An 18,458-nucleotide genomic window follows, 5' to 3' on the forward strand; every position below is an offset into this window, starting at 1 on the left:
TACCCTCCCCTAATTCTGTGTCTTCAATGCATGACTAACTCTGCTGTGAGTGGGGAGCCTGGAGTGGTTGGGAGCTGGTTTAGTCCCTTTGAGGAAGCACTTGTTGACACAGAGAGCTTTAGTCTGACTAGGGCTCATTCAGTCAGGATTTGCTTCAAACTTTGTTCACTTCAGACATATCATGGGTTGGAGATACAATTTCAGTGCTTGTCTTGCATACAGTTTGATAGGGAAGGGCTCCTCCAAGGCATTGTCAACGGATTTCCTGGGAAATTGACTTTACCCCAAGAATATTCATTACATGTCCATGCCTGGCAGAGTTTACCTTGTATACCAAAAAAAGTACAGTAATTCCTAATTTAATGTCAAGCCAGGTCCTAGGACAACAGTATTCAAGTGAAGGCGTTGAACAAGTAAGAATTTAACTTTATTTTAAAGTTTGCAGGAATAGATATTTTTCATCAACAATATAAAGAAGACCTTGAACTCGGTGACTTCATTAGAGGACCTGCTCTACTCAGCAGCAAAATATAAAGCTTAACTTGGGGTTTATGTCTCACTTCCCCGCTGGCACTGTGGAAATGGTTGCTGAACCACAGAGCCCAGAAATACTCAGCCTCATCCTCCTCCTTGGCTCCAGTGATGGTGAGGACTGCCTTGTTTCCAAGCAAGGAGCCAGAAAATCGGGCAGGGACATCTGGATTCCTATAACTGGTTGTACTGATTAGAGCCTAGGGCTTCTGGTAGGGCTTCTGTTGAATCCAACAAGCATAATTACTGGTGCTAACAGCCCCATTGCTGGAGCTACAGGTGAGTGTAACTGTGCCCCCAGCAGTTGTGACTAGTGATGGTTCTTGAGTCACCACATTCTGAGACTGTGATCCCTGAAAACAGACAGAAGACCAAGGACAGAGGATTAGACAATGATATAAAGGAGCAGAGTATCCTTTACCATTTTCTCCCACCAACCCAGAGAGTCCCCCTGACCTGTGCAGTGAGCCAGAAGTGTGAGCAGGAGAGGAGCCCAGACCATGGTGTAGACAACCCAAGCCTGTGATTTGTCAGACCCCCTAAGCACAGGACCAGCCTCCTTATATCTGCTTCCACCTATGGAGGTGAAGCTTTCATGCAAATGAGTTCCTCAGGGTCACTCAGCAGTGTAACCATGGCAGAGTTTCTGAGTTGTTCCAAGTCAGTGACATGTACTAGAGATCCCCAGAGACTGGGGATGCATTTCATTTAGAATTTGATCTCAGAGCATGACGCAGCCCCCTCTAGGGCCCACTGATATAAAGATTCACTCTTCCTTGTATTTTTTTTTCTATTTTCCTGACTTCTTTCCTCCCATTTGAAGTTTTTAGGTCTCAAAGAATCTAAATTCAGTGTCTGTCATTCCCAATGCAGGAACTGGATGGATGAGTTTTGAGAAGGGGAATCTGCATGATTAACCACTGTTCTTCCTTACGCTCATCTACTTTTCTTAGACAACTCAATTGAGCAGAGGCTTTGACTTCTAGGATTGTTTTGTATCAATTGATGCAAATTTCTGATAAATTTGTGGAATAATGTGGACATTTTTCAATATGAGTAATTGATGATTTCATCTTTATATGTGCTTAACCTGTACCAGTGCCTTTTATATTTGAGTTGTGTTTAGTTCTCAGTTCTTAAAAGAAAACATAACAAAAACAAAATCCATTGTAGAAATATGGAAGCTGAAGTTCATTGCATCCTGTATACTTCAGGCTCAGCATCTTCCCCTCCCCCCCCAAGTGCTTTAGAATGCTCTAATGAACCACTAGAATTGGAAGGATTGAATAGTCCCTACTTCTGGGTCTGCATCCACCAATCACGAGCTAGCATTAAGCAAGGTTTTCTTTGGTCCTTTATTTTTTACTCACATTAAAATATTTGGCTATACCTTTTAAACACCATATAAAACTTTGTCTTTTATTTAAAATATTTTGTTATATTTGCTGTTGTAACCTAGAATGAACTTTGCATCTGAAGATAATTATTTCATCATCCTCTGTCCTGTTTATTGGCTATACCATTTAAAAAAAACTGAAACAGCCTATTAGAATGAGAACAGTTGTCTTTTTAACTCCAAATATTATACCCAAAATGTCTTCACTTCAGCTTGGGTTGTTTAGGAGCTGGGTTAGTCCCTCAGTAGGAAGGACTTGCTGGCACTTCTAGTTCAGATCAGGGAGCTTTAGTCTGGGGCTCATTCAGTTTGGGTTTGCTGCAGGCTTTGTTCACCTCATAAATATCAAGGTTCTGGAGATATCATACAGTGGTTGAGATGCTTGCCTTGCATTTGCCTGACCAGGTTCTCTCCCTGGCATCCCATATGGTCCCCTAAACCTGTCAAAAGGAATTCCTGAGAACAGAGGCAGGAGAAACCAACCAGCATTCCTAGGTGTGCCCTTCACCTAATAAAATACCCAAACCCCAAGCATGATACAATGAAAGCATCAGTGTTCCCTGTGGCATTTTCATGTTAACATTGTTTTTGAATTATTAATAGCAAAGGTTCCATTTTTATAAGCATTTTTGATGCTTTTCTGGAAATTAATAACTACAGATAGAATTTGAATGAATTTTCATATATTACCATATTAAATGGGTACTCATATCCATTGCATCCTGTACATCCTCTGTATGAGCATGCTATCCCCTCCTTAAGTGCTTGAGTGTGGACTGCAGCAAATCACTGGAGTTGGTTTACTTCTATTTGCAGAAGAAACAGAACCATTCTACTAGGTAGGGTTTCTTGGCTTGGTGGACCTCACAGAATAACTCTTTAAGTTGCCTGTGGGCTTTTGAGAAATCAGCAGAGAGCATGAGGTAGCTCCAAGTGACGGCTCCTATTTATGCTCATCGCTACACACTTCAGGTCTGGAATGTACCCCTATACAAAGGCACAGACACATCATTTTGGGGCATTGTGATCAGAGGTATTACAAGATACCTCCTGCCTCCCTACTGCCCAGTCAAATACATGTATGGCAGCATGACACTTCAGCCCTTTCATGACCTCCACAGGACCTCAGGCAAATATTGATACTCTGATTGGACTTTTCACGCTTCCTTGTTTATTTAATGGTCATAAATGAGTCCGTGCTTTTCCATATAATGTATTCTTAGATGAGAATGTAGTTCATAGTTCTTCATGTTCAGGACTCCAGGTTCTTCTTTGCTAGTCATAATTTTCCAGAATTTAAGCAATCTATTTCCAACAATATTAAAAATATTGTTTCAACTATGTGTGAACTGAAAATACTTTGTTTTTACTTATACCATTTAAGCAGGAGACTGTGTTTTTAGTTGTTCCCCTGAATAAGACTGGGGAAACCTTTTACAAGGTTTAGAACTGAGAATGAAGTGATATCTAAGCATCTAGGGTTGGGGAGACACAATTTTGTGCATAGGCAGAGTGGACAGAACATGCTTTTACATTGCCACATGTCCTATTTGCATCATCAGTTTTCACCCGGACCATGATGTTTAGTACTCATATGAGGGAATAAGTCAGTGGCAGATCAGCACTGGGATCAGTCTTGACACGAGCTGCTTTAGTCAGGTGTATGACACAGTGAAACATTCTACCTCCACATTCCAAGGAGCATCTGCTCAAGGAGAGATGGCTTAGTCTTTACTGTGGAGGAGATCAACACAGTGTTCTGTGATTTAGATAGGGGAAGGATCTGGATGAGCTGGACATCTGTATGTGAATTTAATGTCAATATTGATAACTTTCTATTGAATATTGAGATTACCAAGCAGTATATCATCATCATCGATATTTTGGGAAACAGAAACTTTACAAAAGACTTGATTATAGATGCATATCAGGATGACTCTGCCTGATATGAGTGCTGGTGTTGCTTGATATGAAGCAGGCATTTTCAAGAGTAGGCTGAGAGCATGTACTTTAGCTTACTCATTGGACATATAATACCTAACTTTTGGTGTTGATAGAATGGATCCCATTGAATCAGTGCCCCCTCCCACCCCACCTCTTACATCCACACATGTACATAATGGCATAGGAGAAAATCATTAAAGGAATATGCATGTAACTTTCTGAAAATGGTTACACAGTGGAGATATGGCTCAGTGGTAGAGTGCCTTCATTTTGTGGTCAGACCAAGCATGATTTCCAGCACAAGAAAAGAAAAAAAGGTAATTGGCTACAGCCTTGTGAAAATAGCATTTATGTTTATTTCTTATTGGAATGGTCACAACATGTAGCAGCCAAATGCAAAGACCCTTTGGTTCCAGGGATAGAAAGTCACCTATAAAGAGGGCATTTGTCAGGATCATGCTGATTGAAGCCCTGTTTTGAATCCTGATACCAACTCAAACAACAAACCTTGTCTTTAATAAAAGTGTCATTTAAAATTCTTGTCACTAAAAGTTAAATATAATAATTAATGTAATAGTAAAAATGACAGTGACAACATTTAGGAACCAAGTGCTAAGATCCTTTGGTTCTAGGGATAGAAAGCAATCTATAAAGATGGCATTTCTGAGTATCATGCTGATTGTAGCTCTAGGTTGAATCTTGTTGCCAACTTGCCCAAATGATAAACTTTGTCATTAATAAAAGTGTCATTTGCAAGCCTTGTCAACAAATAATAAATATAATAATAAAAATTTATGACAATAGAAATAAGCACTGGACAAGAACTGACTTGAAAGTTTGTAAAGTGATTATTTTAGTATCTGTATTGTAAACTATAATGCAAAATAAAGAGTAAGAGAGAGAGAGAAAGAGAGAGAGAGAGAAGAAAACTGCATGCTATAGAGAAAGCTTGTCTCTGCATCAAGTCTTATGTTATGCAGATCATGTGTTGTATCCACTCTCATACCCATAACTGGGATTGTATACAACTACAGTGACTCCTATTCTTCAGAGTCAGCATTCTTCAACCATCATTCAATGGACCCGTCCACAGTTATAGACACTAGATTGGTATGGATACTATAATCACTAATCTGACAAGAATGCTCATCCTTGACCTCTATGGAACCCATAAGTTAGTGCTGCAATCATGAGAGTAAATCAATTACAGCAAGTTTAGGCTTTACTTTTGCAGCTTCACTTAGGAACCCCAATGTTGCTATTGCTTCCTGTAAATAAAAGCATAGATATTAGATCATGTCTTTATAGCTTTTCTGGATAAAATTACCTTAAGCAATATCTTTGATTTATGGCCACCCAGAATCAACACTCTGGACTTCTGGCCAACTGCTTGTAGGATCAAGAAGTAGATGATACAGTCCAGTCTTGAGGATCTGGAAACTTAATCAGGGGAAAGTTCTTGGATCCTGGGTAGTGTTGGCTCTAGTGACACATTCAACTACAGAGCTTACCACTTTTCCTGGACCAGATCAATGTTGACCCAGCATCTCAAAGATTCCCTCTGTAGACCCTTCTGTTCAGACTTTGCAATGGAGCATCAGTACATGAAAGCTTGAGTCAAGACCATCTCTTTCTTGGATTTTTTTAAATTTCAGTCTGCACAACTTCTCATATCTGAGTATTGCATCCCTATGACCAGAGCAAATGCATAGCCCTGAGCACAGGATACTATCATAAAGAGTGAGGGTAGAAGGTACTGTAATACAAATATCAAATGCCTACAAAAATATATTCCAAGGGAGGGCTATAGAAGGATTTCTATATGTACCATGGTGCTGGTTATCTGAGCAATGCAGGCTTAAATTGCAATGTAAATAGTCTTTTAAAATCCAGCCCAATTGGTTTTCGTTGAGCCCTCACTCCACCAACTGTGACCCAAAACCCTATGCATTTTACTTTAACACCATGGTTTAGAGTGTTGTTCATGATGACTGATTACAGGCATTCAATATTCCAACACCCATCCAACCTTCCTCCTATCATTGTCTCCATTGTCCCAACCAAAGCTCAAGTCTATGCTCATAGCATGCAGGCAATAATTTATTCGAAATTGCTTTTTAATTCCTAACAAAATGATCAAAAATGTTTCTGTAGAAGAATATTTGTGAAAATATTGTGTCTAACCATGGAGACATGAAGTCTTTGTTTGAGGGTTTTACTAAGCTGTTGTTGCAAGTTAACCTTCGTTGTTAATGCTCGAGAATGGTTGGTCTCTACTTTGCATCCCATCCATCTACTAATGGCATATCATTAATGTAGATGATGAATATGTATTTGATGCTGCGTGCTCTAGAAACTCAAGAGCTCTTAACTGGGTTGTTTGGTTGAAGTTCAATTTTTAACTGGAATGTGGCTTTAAGATGTGGGAGTGACTGAAAGGTTTTATCTGGGCAGGAGATGGCACACCCATCCCCCTCCAAGAGCACCCAAAACTCTCAGTCAAGAATGGATATTTCAGACATTTTTTTTTAAAAAAAACCTTTTTTGAGGCTAGGTTATCTCTTTTGACAATTGTTTGAGTCACTGGAACAGAGCCAATAGATGAGGAGCTTACATAGTGGCAGAGGTGGGAAGTGAGCGGCTTTTAAAGTTTAATTAGCTGAGTAAAAGTTTATCTCTGCATGAGTTCCTTATTGTTATGGAAAGCTCAAAAGAAGATCTAAATTCAGCTAAGTTAAATAGGAAATTGTTTCCTTATGAAACAAAAAGTGCTTCCAAATCAAATTGCTACATGCGTAAAGAGCTGTGTATTGGAACAGGGTCATTATCTGAGTTTCAAAACAGATGAAAGTTTTTGTACCACTTCCTTATCAGCCTGTGTCACTGTGATTAGAACCACTGTATGCAATCATACAGTAATAGTCAGCCTCATCCTCAGGCTGCAGCCCAGAGATGTGCAGGAGTCCCGCATTGGCTGAGGTATCTTTGGATCCAGAGAAGCGATTGGAAACTCCAGATCCCAAATTTGTACCTGTGTGGTACCTAAGGAGAAACCTGGGAGAGTTCCCAGTCTTCTGTTGGTACCAGAATACTGCATAGCTGCCAATATTGATACCACTTTTCAGGGTACAGGTGAGTTTGGCTGTTGATCCAGGAGATGCTGAGACTGAGGGCTCCTGAGTCAGCACAGGCTGGGAGAGGGACCCTGCAAAGAAAGAGTTGTATTATCTTCAGACAAGAATTGGGTTCAATTCATCAATACTATGAACAAGGAGGAAGTTCTATCAGGCAGCCTCTTGAGTCCTATCCATACCTGAGCAGTGAAAGAGGAGTGTGAGCAGGAGAGCAGTCCAGGCCATGGCGTACACCACACTCTGATCCTACAATGGGCACTGGCTTCACTATGTCTACTTTACTCCCTCTGCCAGAGGAGGAGCTCTACATGCAAATTAGGTTAATCTGGTAACTGCCTATCTCCTGCTGTGCATATTGATGGGGCTCAGCTCACACTCCAGACAGAATGGACAGAGTTTTGAGGGGTATTTCTGGGAGGAAGCACCTGCAGAGAGCACACACAGGTCCTAGCCCAGAGGACACAGGAGCTGAATCCCACGCATTGTTCACAGGCACAGGCCCCAGGACTGGTTGCTCTGAGTTAATGGTTCTCACGTAGCAGCTGTGCTCAGAAAGTAAAGGAGTTCCACAGCACCTCCTGTTGGCTGGGTTTGAAAAGAATAGAAAAAATATCCTGGCTGCTTTATTACTGAATACGTAAAACCCATATTTGTCTAGAAAGATGCAAAATTGGCTGCATTTGAAATAAATAAAGTATCAGTTTTCTTAAAACACAGGAAAAGTTATTTTGTAGGCATTGCACAGGATGGCATACAATTCAGATAATTTCACAGAAAATTTTAAGATGTTAAATTCTTAAGTTTTTTCACTCCACATAATTTTCTTTTCTTTCATTTACTATTTGGACCCACATCTGGCAGTGCTCAGAATCTCCAGGATCTGCACTTAATAATCACTTCTGGTGATCACCCTTGGGACTATCTGCGATTGTTGGATCGAGTCCGTTGGTACATGTGCAAGGCAAATGCTGTATCACTGTGATGCAGTCAACATAAATTTCAAAGAAGGAAAATATTCTACATCTTGTGATGTACTTATAATAGTGGTAAATATAACTTACTAATGTTAATGCAATTAAAAAAATTCTGCAAATGTGGTATGTTAATATCACTTAATCACTTAACTTCCCATTAGTCGTCGATTTGCTTGAGCGGGCGCCAGTAATGTCTCCATTTGTCCCCGTCGCGTGCTAGTGTAGCCCAATGGCATCTGTTCGCTCTAGGAACACGAAGACCCTCAAACCGAACATTCATGATCTTGATGAAGAAGTCTGATAGGTGGGCGGCCACGCGGTCTTTTGACATCCTGTGGAATCCAGTCGGTAACAGATCTAGTCCAGTGGTCGTCTTTAAATCTCATTATGTGACCAGCCCATCTGATTTTTGACACCTTGGCAAACGAGACAGGGTACCTGATTCTTGATCGTCAACGGATGTCAGAATTCTTTCTCTCATTTGAGTGAAACGTGATATTACAAGCATAGCTCTTTCAATTCTTCTTTGGGAGACCTGAATAGCGTTCTCATCCTGTTTGCATAGGGCCCAGGTCTCTGAGGCATATGTTAATGCAGGAAGAACAGTGGAATCAAAGAGATGTGCCTGGAGCCGGAGGTTCTTCGTCCTCTTAGCTATTTCTTCGATGTTCTTGAAGGCGTTCCAAGCCGCTCTCTTCCTCCTGTGCAGCTTGGGTGCCAGGTCATTTGTCATGTTGACTTCTTGACCTAGGTACACATAGCTGTTGCATTTGGAGATGGTCGTTCCGTTGAGAGCGAATGGGGCGTCAGGAACGAGGCTGTTTCTCATAAACATTGTCTTCATAAGATTCAGCTGTAATCCTACCTTTCCACATTCACGGTCAAAGTTGGCCAGGATTGGTGCCGCTTGGCTGATGTTTGGTGTTATTAAAACAATGTCATCAGCAAAGTGGAGGTGGTCTAGTTGCCGACCATCTATCTTCACTCCCATTCCTTCCCATTCCAGTCGTCACATGATGTTCTCGAGGGTGGCACTGAAGAGTTTCAGTGAAATGGTATCACCCTGCTGAACCCCTGTCTTGACATCAATGATTACTTCTTTGTAGAATGGTGAGATCCTGGTAGTGAATCCGCAATACAGCTCACGGAGGATCTTGATGTATTGGTCTTGAATTTTAATATAACTGTTGTAAATAAATTTTAAAAATTTTAATGAAGGATTAATGAATTGGTTAAAAGGAAAAGTTAGTGAGGGTATGGTGCCACCAGCAGGTCAATATGTACCTGTGAGGTGAGTGCATCAGCAGCCTGATGGCAACATCAGAATTTCACATACCCCAAAATTGCTGCTGTGCCTTTGGCCAGACCCCAAAAACTTGGGGCAAAGTTTACCAAGAAAGTAAACGGCCAAAACTTAGGTATGTGGGAGACACACCCACAAACCACCTCCGGCTCAGCTATATAATTGGAGGCATGGCCTCTCTGGTTCCTGATTGAACTGTTTAATGGCCATGATCCAAGAGACTCAGAAACGAATCTCGGAACCCAAAGGCTTTTGGCAGAAATGCGTCTTTTCTTGGAGTGGGCCACTCGAGGTGGGAATAGGTTTCATGCCTTGGCCTGTTTCCCCTGGCGGCCTGGTGACCACCATCCTCCAGAGGCCACTGGACTGTCAAATTTGGGCCTGCAGTGACGAGACACATGGGGCCTCATCACATGGGGGTGGAGCCGACTCTTTCTCCTTATCCCAATGAGCCTCCAAGTCGCCGCCTACAAACAGCCTCTCTGGCTCCTGATCAAGCTGATTAATGGCCATGACACGGGAGACTCAGAAACAAATCTTGAAACCCTGCGGCTTTTGGCAGAAATGCATCTGGACTGCATACCATGTGGCCGCCGGCTCAGAACTTATTGGAAAGCCAGGTATGAGCCGGCAGTGACGGGGCAACTGCAGTCTCATGGGAAGGGGGCCGGTACCAGCTCGTCCTTCATGCCCTACCGAGGTACTCAGTTGCTCCCCCCCCCCCCCCAAGCAGTTCTATGGCACAGCTATGGCTCCAGAGGCAAAAAGACTTAATCCAGAGCCCGGAAGCTTGCAACAGAAAAATGAATGGACCATGCATTAAACTACAGCGCCATGCCTCCCCGGGAGGGAAAGGGTGTTGCTCCCTTCTGTCGTTCCCGCTCCCCCCCCCCTTGGCAGCAAGGTGGTCTCCACCTCAGAACTTATTGGAAAGCCAGGTATGAGCCGGCAGTGACGGTACAACTACAGTCTCATGGGAAGGGGGGTGGTACCAGCTCGTCCTTCACGCCCTACGGAGGTCACGAGTTGCCCCCCACAAGTGGTTCGCTGGCATGGCCATGGTTCCAGAGGCAAAAGGACTTAATCCAGAACCCGGCAGCTTGCGGCAGAAAAGTGAATGGACCATGCATTAAACTGCGACGCCATGCCTCCCTCGGAGTGAAAGGACGTTGCTCCCTTACAGCCTTTTCCCACCCTGGCAGCAAGGTGGCCGCCACCTCAGAGCTTATTGGAAAGCCAGGTATGAACCGGCGGTGAAAGGCAACTGCAGTCTCATGGGAAGGGGATGGTACCGGCTCGTCCTTCACGCCCTACCGAGGTCATGTGTTGCCCTCCACAAGCAGCTCTCTGGCACGGCCATGGCTCCAGACGCAAAAGGACTTAATCCAGAGCCCAGCAGCTTGCAGAAGAAAAGTGAATGGACCATGCGTTAAACTATGGCACCATGCCTCCCCAGGAGGGAAAGGGTGATGTTCCCTTCCGCCTTCCCCCGCACCCCTACCCGTCAGCAAGGTGGCCACCACCTCAGAGCTTATTGGAAAGCCAGGTATGAGCTGGTGGTGACAGGGCAACTGCAGTCTCATGGGAAGGAGGGTGGTACCAGCTTGTCCTTCACGCCCTACTGAGGTCACGAGTTACCCCACACAAGCGGCTCTCTGGCATGGCCACGGCTCCAGAGGGAAAATGACTTAATCCAGAACCCGGAAGCTCGTGGCAGAAAAGTGAATGAACCATGCGTTAAACTATGGTGCCATGCCTCCCTGGGAGGGAAAGGGTGTTGTTGCCTGTCGCCTTTTTCCCCCCTGGCTGCAAGGTGGCCGCCGCCTCAGAGCTTATAAGAAAGCCAGGTACGAGCTGGTGGTGACGGGGCAACTGCAGTCTCATAGGAAGGGGGGTGGTACCGGCACATCTTTCATGCCCTACCAAGGTCACGAGTTACCACCCACGAGCAGCTCTCCGGCATAGCCATAACACCAGACACACAGAAACCAATCTCATAACTATCTGACTCTGCAGAAATCCAAAATCATGGCCGCATGACAGTATATGATTCTCATAACCAGCTATAGAAAACAAAATATTTCACAATGCCTTTTCAGCAATTCTGATTGTTTGGGGGGAAATTCTAAACAATAATGGTGAATCTTTTGTCAAAATAGTGAATGTAATCAATGCGGAGAAGATTTAAGTAGAAATCATCTGCCTCACAGGCATTTGGAGGGGTGGGAGGGCGGGTATACTGAGGTTTTTGGTGATGAAAAATGAGTACTGGTGAAGGGAAAGGTGTTTGATCATTGTATGACCGAGACTTAAACCTGAAAACTTGTAACTTTTCCCACAGTGATTCAATAAATAAATATAAAAAGAAAAAATAAATAAAATTATGATAAAAAGGACAAATTAGTATTCATTGCAATGATACATGTTTGATCCAAATCAAAATATTTTCAAGTGATGCACTGTAGCACTGTCTTCCTGTTGTTTATCTATCTGCTGGAGCGGTCCCAGTAACATCTCCATTGTGAGACTTATTGTTACTGTGTTTGGCATATTGAATACGCCTCGGGGAGCTTGCCAGGCTCTGTCTTGCGGGTGCAGTACTCTCGGTAGCTTGCTAGGCTCTCAGAGAGGGGTGGAGGAATCGAACCCGGGGTGGTCCAGTTGGCTGTGTGCAAGGCAAAAGCCCTACCCGCTGTGCTAAAATGTACCCTAATAAAATAAACAAGGGGGTGGGTGGGTACTGCTTCTATAAAGGATCAGGATCTGTTTATGGTTCTCCTAATATCTTCTGAGAACTCCTTTAAGTTCTGGACATTCATTCAAGGACTCTCAGGGCTTCTCCTTCTCAACTACATTATCTGTGTGAATTAAAAATATTTTCTTCAGTCTGCAACCAAAACAAGTTATCATTTCTAATTAAATGCAGAAGTGACTATGAGAAAGCATCTGTCTTCTATGAAGTCATCGACACTAAGTATGTAAAACAAAGACTAAAATATTTTTTGAAATATAACTATTCCCCATTTCAAGTGATATAACATATTAATACTTGAATAAGATTATTTCTCATAGTTGGTTCATGATCAAATTCAAATAAATTCCAAAAAGTCTATAGAAATATACATATGAAATTTTGACATTGCTCTCCTTGTCTATCTCTCTGTCACACACACATGCACACAAACTCATGCATATACTATAGATAGACTTCATGATACAGATGAGACAAGCTGAACTTTATCGTCTTTATTATTCCACATTATTATGGAAGTATTATAAAATATAAAATAAGTGATGGGAATTGTATATTTTAGTAGTGTGTGAATGGAAATGTGCTTCTTTTTTTGCATTTGTTCTTTAGGCAAGATGCATGCATTTTATATGTTATAAAGAGCCATTAAATGTAGGCTAGTTAAAAAAAATTTAATTCCCATCTCCTGGGCCCACTCCAGCAAATCGACGATCAGAGGGTTCTCTGAGCAGCGCACTTACATTTGCTGCCTTGTAGATGGCTGGAGGGCTACGTATTCAAAAGGATGAAAGAAAATCTGTTCTTTTCATTGTTCAATGATGTATGAAAGCTAAAGCTTGCATTTTTCTTTATTGTAATGTTTATAATCCTTTTGCCTTGGTTACACATAGTAAAGTGTATATCTTAAAGTTTATCTCTACAGAGATTGGCTCTTTTTGACATCAGTCTCTACCAATTCCTGGACCCTTTAGTCATGTTTGATGAGAAACTCTTGGGACTCATCACAAAATTATGACATTGTGTCTGTTCCTGATCATAAAGTGAAGTAATCTGATGTGTACTGTTCTCTACATTTTATTTCTTGAGGGGATGTAGTGGGGAGAACACACCCACCAGTGCTTAGTGCTTACCAGTGAGCTCTTCGCTAAGAGATCACTCCTGGCATTGGGGTTCCAAATGTGGTGTCAGGGATTAAACTTTGGTCAGACATGTGCAAGGCAAATGCTACACACCACTATCTCCAACCCAACAAAAACCTTTCTGTAAATTTCCTGTTTGACCATTTCTTTCTTCTTCTTGTGAGGAACTGTCACACCATTTTTAGAGTTTGCACACGACTAGCTGTGGTGCACTGAGATTGTGTACATAGTTGCCTGGGGAACACAAAGGCTCTCAGCGAGTCAATGGGGGAGATATCCTGGGGAATAAACCTTTAAACGCAGATATCCTGCCAAACAAACTATCCCTGAGCCTATCTGTGCATTTGTAATTATGGGTTCACAGGAAGTGTTTGAACCCAGACCCTTCTGGTTCCACACCATAGAGTATTAAAATTGTGACCAGAAGGGGTTTATTCAGAGCAAAGTCAATTCATTGGAAGAAAATAACAGGTCAGGCTTTTTAATCTCTGGAGTTCCAGCGGAGCCCTGATGCCGCTCCCCCTTGACACCCGGGTTGGGGATGGCTGATCAACCAGAACATTAAAACTCAGTAAGGAAATAATGGCTCTGAAGGAAGAAATAGAAGACAGAGGGCTAATAAATCTATACAGGAATTTATACTCCCCCCGAAAAGAATACACATTCTTTTCAAGGCACATGGAACATTTTCCAGAATAAACCATGCGCAGGGTCACAAAGCATACTTCAACATAATCAGGGAGATAGAAATAGTATCTATTTCTAACAATTTTTTCAGACCACAATGCACTGAATATAGAAGCGCATCACACACAGACAAAAAGAAACTGGAAATTGAACAACTCAATGTTGAACAATGAATGGGTAAGGAAGGAAGTCAAGGACGAAATCAAAAGATACCTGGAAACAAAGAAGAATGAAGACATGAGATACCAGAAACCATGAGACGCAGCTAAAGCAATGGTAAGGGGACAATTTATAGCTAAGCAAGCATTTCAAAGAAGGGAAGAAAGGGCCCACATAAACAACTTGACTTCACAGCTCAAGATCTTAGAAAAGGACCAACAAAAGGAGCCCAAATGAGGTAGAATAGATCATAAAATCTAGAGTAGAAATCAATGACATGGAAAACAAAAAACCAATCTGAAAAATCAATGAAAACAAGAACTGGTTCTTTGAGAAACTAAACAAAATAGATAAACCACCAGCAAGACTCAAAAAGAGAGAGAGAGAGCCCTAATAAACCGATTCAGAAATAAGAAGGGGGATATCACAAAACAAACCAAAGAAATTCTAAAGATCATCAGAGACTGCTATGAAAGTCTGTAAGCCTCAAAACAATAGAACCAAAGGAAATGGATAAATTCCTGGATTCTCATAATCCATGTAGGCTGAATCAAGAATATCTAGAATACCTGAACAATCCTATTAACATCACGGAAATTGAAAGGAAATCAAGTGTTCCCAAAAACAAAAGCCCAGGTCCAGATGGATACACTAGCAAAGTTTTCCAAACATTTAAAGAGGACCTATTGCCAGTTCTTCTCTAGCTTTTCCAGGAAATTGAAGAAACAGAAACTTTCCCAAATAGTTTCTATGAAGCCCACATCTCTCTAATACCAAAAGGAAACAAAGACACCACAAGAAAACTACAGGCTGACATCTCTGATGAACACGGATGCGAAGATTCTCAACAAATACTAGCAAATTGAATTCTACAACTCATCAAAAAGATCATACACATGACCAAGTGGCATTCATCCCAGGGATGAAAGAATGGTTTAACATTCGGAAATCAATCAATTTAATCCATCATATCAACAAACAAAAAGACAAAAACCATATGATCATATCAATTTATGCAGAGAAAGTATTTGACAAGATCTAGCACCCGTTTATGATGAAAACCCTCGCCAAAATTGGTTTAGAGGGGACTTTCCTCAATATAGTAAAGCCATCTACCACAAGACTACAGCAAGCATCATCCTCTATGCGGAAAAACTGAGAGCCTTCCCTCTAAGATCAGCGACAAGACAAGGATGTCCACTTTCTCCACTGATGTTCAATATAGTACTGGAAGTACTGGTAATAGCGGTTAGGAAAGAAAAAGATATTAAGGGTATTCAGGTAGGAAAGGAAGAAATCAAGTTCTCACTATTTGCAGATGATATGATACTATACTTAGAGAATCCTAAAACCTCTACCAAGAAACTCCTAGAAACATATTCTTTATTAGTAAAATTGCAGGCTATAAAATCAATACCCAAAAGTCCATGGCTTTCCTAAATGCAAATAATGAGAGAGAAGAAAGTGACATAAAAAAAACAATTTCGTTCACTGTTGTGCCCTAGAAAATCAAGAACCTAGGAATCAGCTTAACTAAGGACGTAAAAGACCTGTACAAAGAAAATTAAAAACTCTACTTCAGGAAATAAAAGAGGACACGAGGAAATGAAAACATATCCCCTGCTCATGGATCAGGAGAATTAACATTGTCAAAATGACAATATTCTCCAAAGCACTGTATAAATTCAATGTGATCCCTATAACAATACACATGGCATTCTTCAAAGAAATGGAGCAAACACTCCTGAAATTCATATGGAACAATAAACACCCACGAATGCTAAAAAGAAAATGGGAGTAATCAACCTCTCCAACTTCAAACTATAGTACAAAGCAGTAACAATTTAAACAGCATGGTACTGGAACAAAGTCAGAGCCGCAGACCATTGGAACAGGGTTGAATATACTGGCATCTTCCCCCAAACATATGATCATCTAATCTTTGATAGGGGAGCAAGAAATGTGAAATGGAACAAGGAAAGCCTCTCCAATAAATTGTGCTGGCAAAACTGGACAGCTACATGCAAAAAATGGGCTCAGATCTCTACCTAACACCATGTACAAAAGTCAGATCAAAATGGATTAAAGATCTCAACATAAGACAAGAATTTAGAGCGCACATTGTAGACAAGGTTGGCAAAACCTTCCACGAAATTGAAGCGTATGGTATCTTCAATGATGACATGCCAAGCAAGTAAAAACAGAGATAGACAAATGGGACTATCTTAAACTAAGAAGATTCTGCACCTCAAAAGAAACAGTGAGTAAAATACAAAGACAGTCTACAGAATGGGAAAGGATATTCGCTCAAGACCATCCAAGAAGGGATTGATATCAAGGATATACAAAGCACTAGTTGAACTCCACAAGAAGAAAACATCCAACCTCATCAAAAAATGGGGTGAAAAAATGAACAGAAACTATCTCAAAGAAGAAATCCGATTGGCAAAAAGGTACATGAGAAAATGCTGTACATCACTAATCATCAGGGAGATGCAGATCAAAACAGCAACGAGATATCATCTCACACCATAAAGACTGGCCCACATCCAAAAGAACAAAAGCAACTGGTGTTGGCACGGATGTGGCTAGAAAGGGACCCTCCTTCACTGCTGATGAGAATGCCAACTGGTTCAGCCCTTTTGGAAAACATTATGGACGATTCTCCAAAAATTAGAAATTGAGCTCCCATTTGACCTAGCAATACCACTCCTGGGAATATATCCTGGAGAGGCCAAAAAATACAGTCGAAATGACAGCCTCACTTCTATGTTCATTGCTGCACTATTCATAATAGCCAAAATTTGGAAAAAAAACCGAGTGCCCGAGAACTGATGACTGGTTAAAGAAACGTTGATGCATCTACACAGTGGAGTACTATTTAGCTTTTAGGAAAGATGAAATCATGAAATTCACATACAAGCGGTACTAAATGGAAAGTATCAAGCTAAGTGAAATGAGTCAGAAAGAGAGGGGCAGACATAGAAAGATTGCATTCATCTGGGGATATAAAGTAACAAAATAGGAGACTAATACCAAAGAATAGTCGAGACAAGTACCAGGAGGTTGACTCCATGGCTTGAAGGCCAGTCTCACATGCTAGTGGAAAAGGCAGCTCAGATAGAGAAGGGAACACCAAGTAAAGGGTTTTGGGAAGATCTTCCCAGGATCGAGGATGCTTGCTGAAAGTAGACTATAGACCGAACAAATTGCCACTCAATTCCCCTTTTGGAAACCTCAGCACCCAAAAGGACAGAGAGAACAAAAATGAATGCCCTGCCACAGAGGCAGGATGGGGTGGGGGGAATGGGGGCGGGAGGGACAATGGGATCATTGGCGGTGGAGATTGGTGGAGGGATGACTACTCCATCATTATATAATTGAAACTCAAGCACGATAGCTTGTATATGCTACATAATGATGCTTCACTAATAAATAGTAATAATAATAATAAATTAATAAATGAATAAACTCATGATTCAAAATGCTACAGTATGACAATATTGTCTTAGCTAAATGGGAGGATTGCCCATTGCTTTTTAATAAACCTATTTATTAAACAATATATTGGGGATTTAGTTGAAACACCTTAAGAGCACAAACCATTCCACAGTATTAGATTCCATTATTCTTCCTTCTTCTAGCGGAGGAAATGTAAACTTCTTGCTCCAGAACACCAGATTGTGATTATGAATGGGTGAGGAGAGCCTGTGTCTGGACCATGAATGAAAATAGGGTCATACAGATGAAGACTTAGGGCTCTGACCACTAGGAACACAGAGCTCTGAGGAGAAAGAAACATGCATGTTTCTTTGGAGAGACTCTCCTCTAGAGAAATTCAAACAGTTAGGAGGAAGCAAAGCACAGACTATATTGTCAGTGTAGGGACCTTGCAGAACTTTCTCTTTTTTTAGAATAACACATTTACCAGGATTTCTTTTCTGGCTGAACAAGAATAAAGTCCTAAATATGCCCCACCCACTCTTTCTATCCTGCCCTGAGTAAAGAATCATGATTCAGTTGTTTACTCCTTTATAGTGTGTTGAAAACCAATGCAAAAATATTTAGTGTGACTATCACTGGTATGGGAGACTAAAGCTGCTGGGCCCCAGGAAGCAATATATAGAATCCTGGCACCAGCTAAGCAAGCACAGGGTTGTTTATCTGGTGAAGTCAAAGCTGTGGAGTCAAAGATGTGGGCACACCACATGTGGTCAAATAGGTACAGAAACCCCTTCTTGCCATGGTGCATAGGAACTACTGAGTTGTCTTATAATCCCCCAGCTGTTCTCAAGGTTTCTGTGTGAATGTTAGTGCTCCCACGGGCATGCATGCCCACACACGGCTTCTCTCTCTCTCTCTCTCTCTCTCTCTCTCTCTCTCTCTCTCTCTCTCTCTCTCTCTCTCCCCCACCCCCTTCCTTCCCCTCCTCCTCCTCC

The 18,458-nt window shown here is 41.6% G+C and overlaps 1 gene segment (V, D, J or C); it reads right to left on the reverse strand.

Moving 5' to 3' along the window:
- Positions 1-6,741: 6,741 nt before the first annotated feature.
- Positions 6,742-7,230, reverse strand: LOC130022874 (immunoglobulin lambda variable 5-39-like). The segment is given in 2 exon segments: positions 6,742-7,076; positions 7,185-7,230. Coding segments are annotated over 2 exon segments (381 nt in total).
- Between the last annotated feature and the right edge of the window lie 11,228 nt (positions 7,231-18,458).

The sequence above is a fragment of the Sorex fumeus genome, unplaced genomic scaffold, assembly GCF_029834395.1.
Source record: "Sorex fumeus unplaced genomic scaffold, SorFum_2.1 ptg000021l, whole genome shotgun sequence".
NCBI classification, from domain to species: Eukaryota; Metazoa; Chordata; class Mammalia; order Eulipotyphla; family Soricidae; genus Sorex; species Sorex fumeus.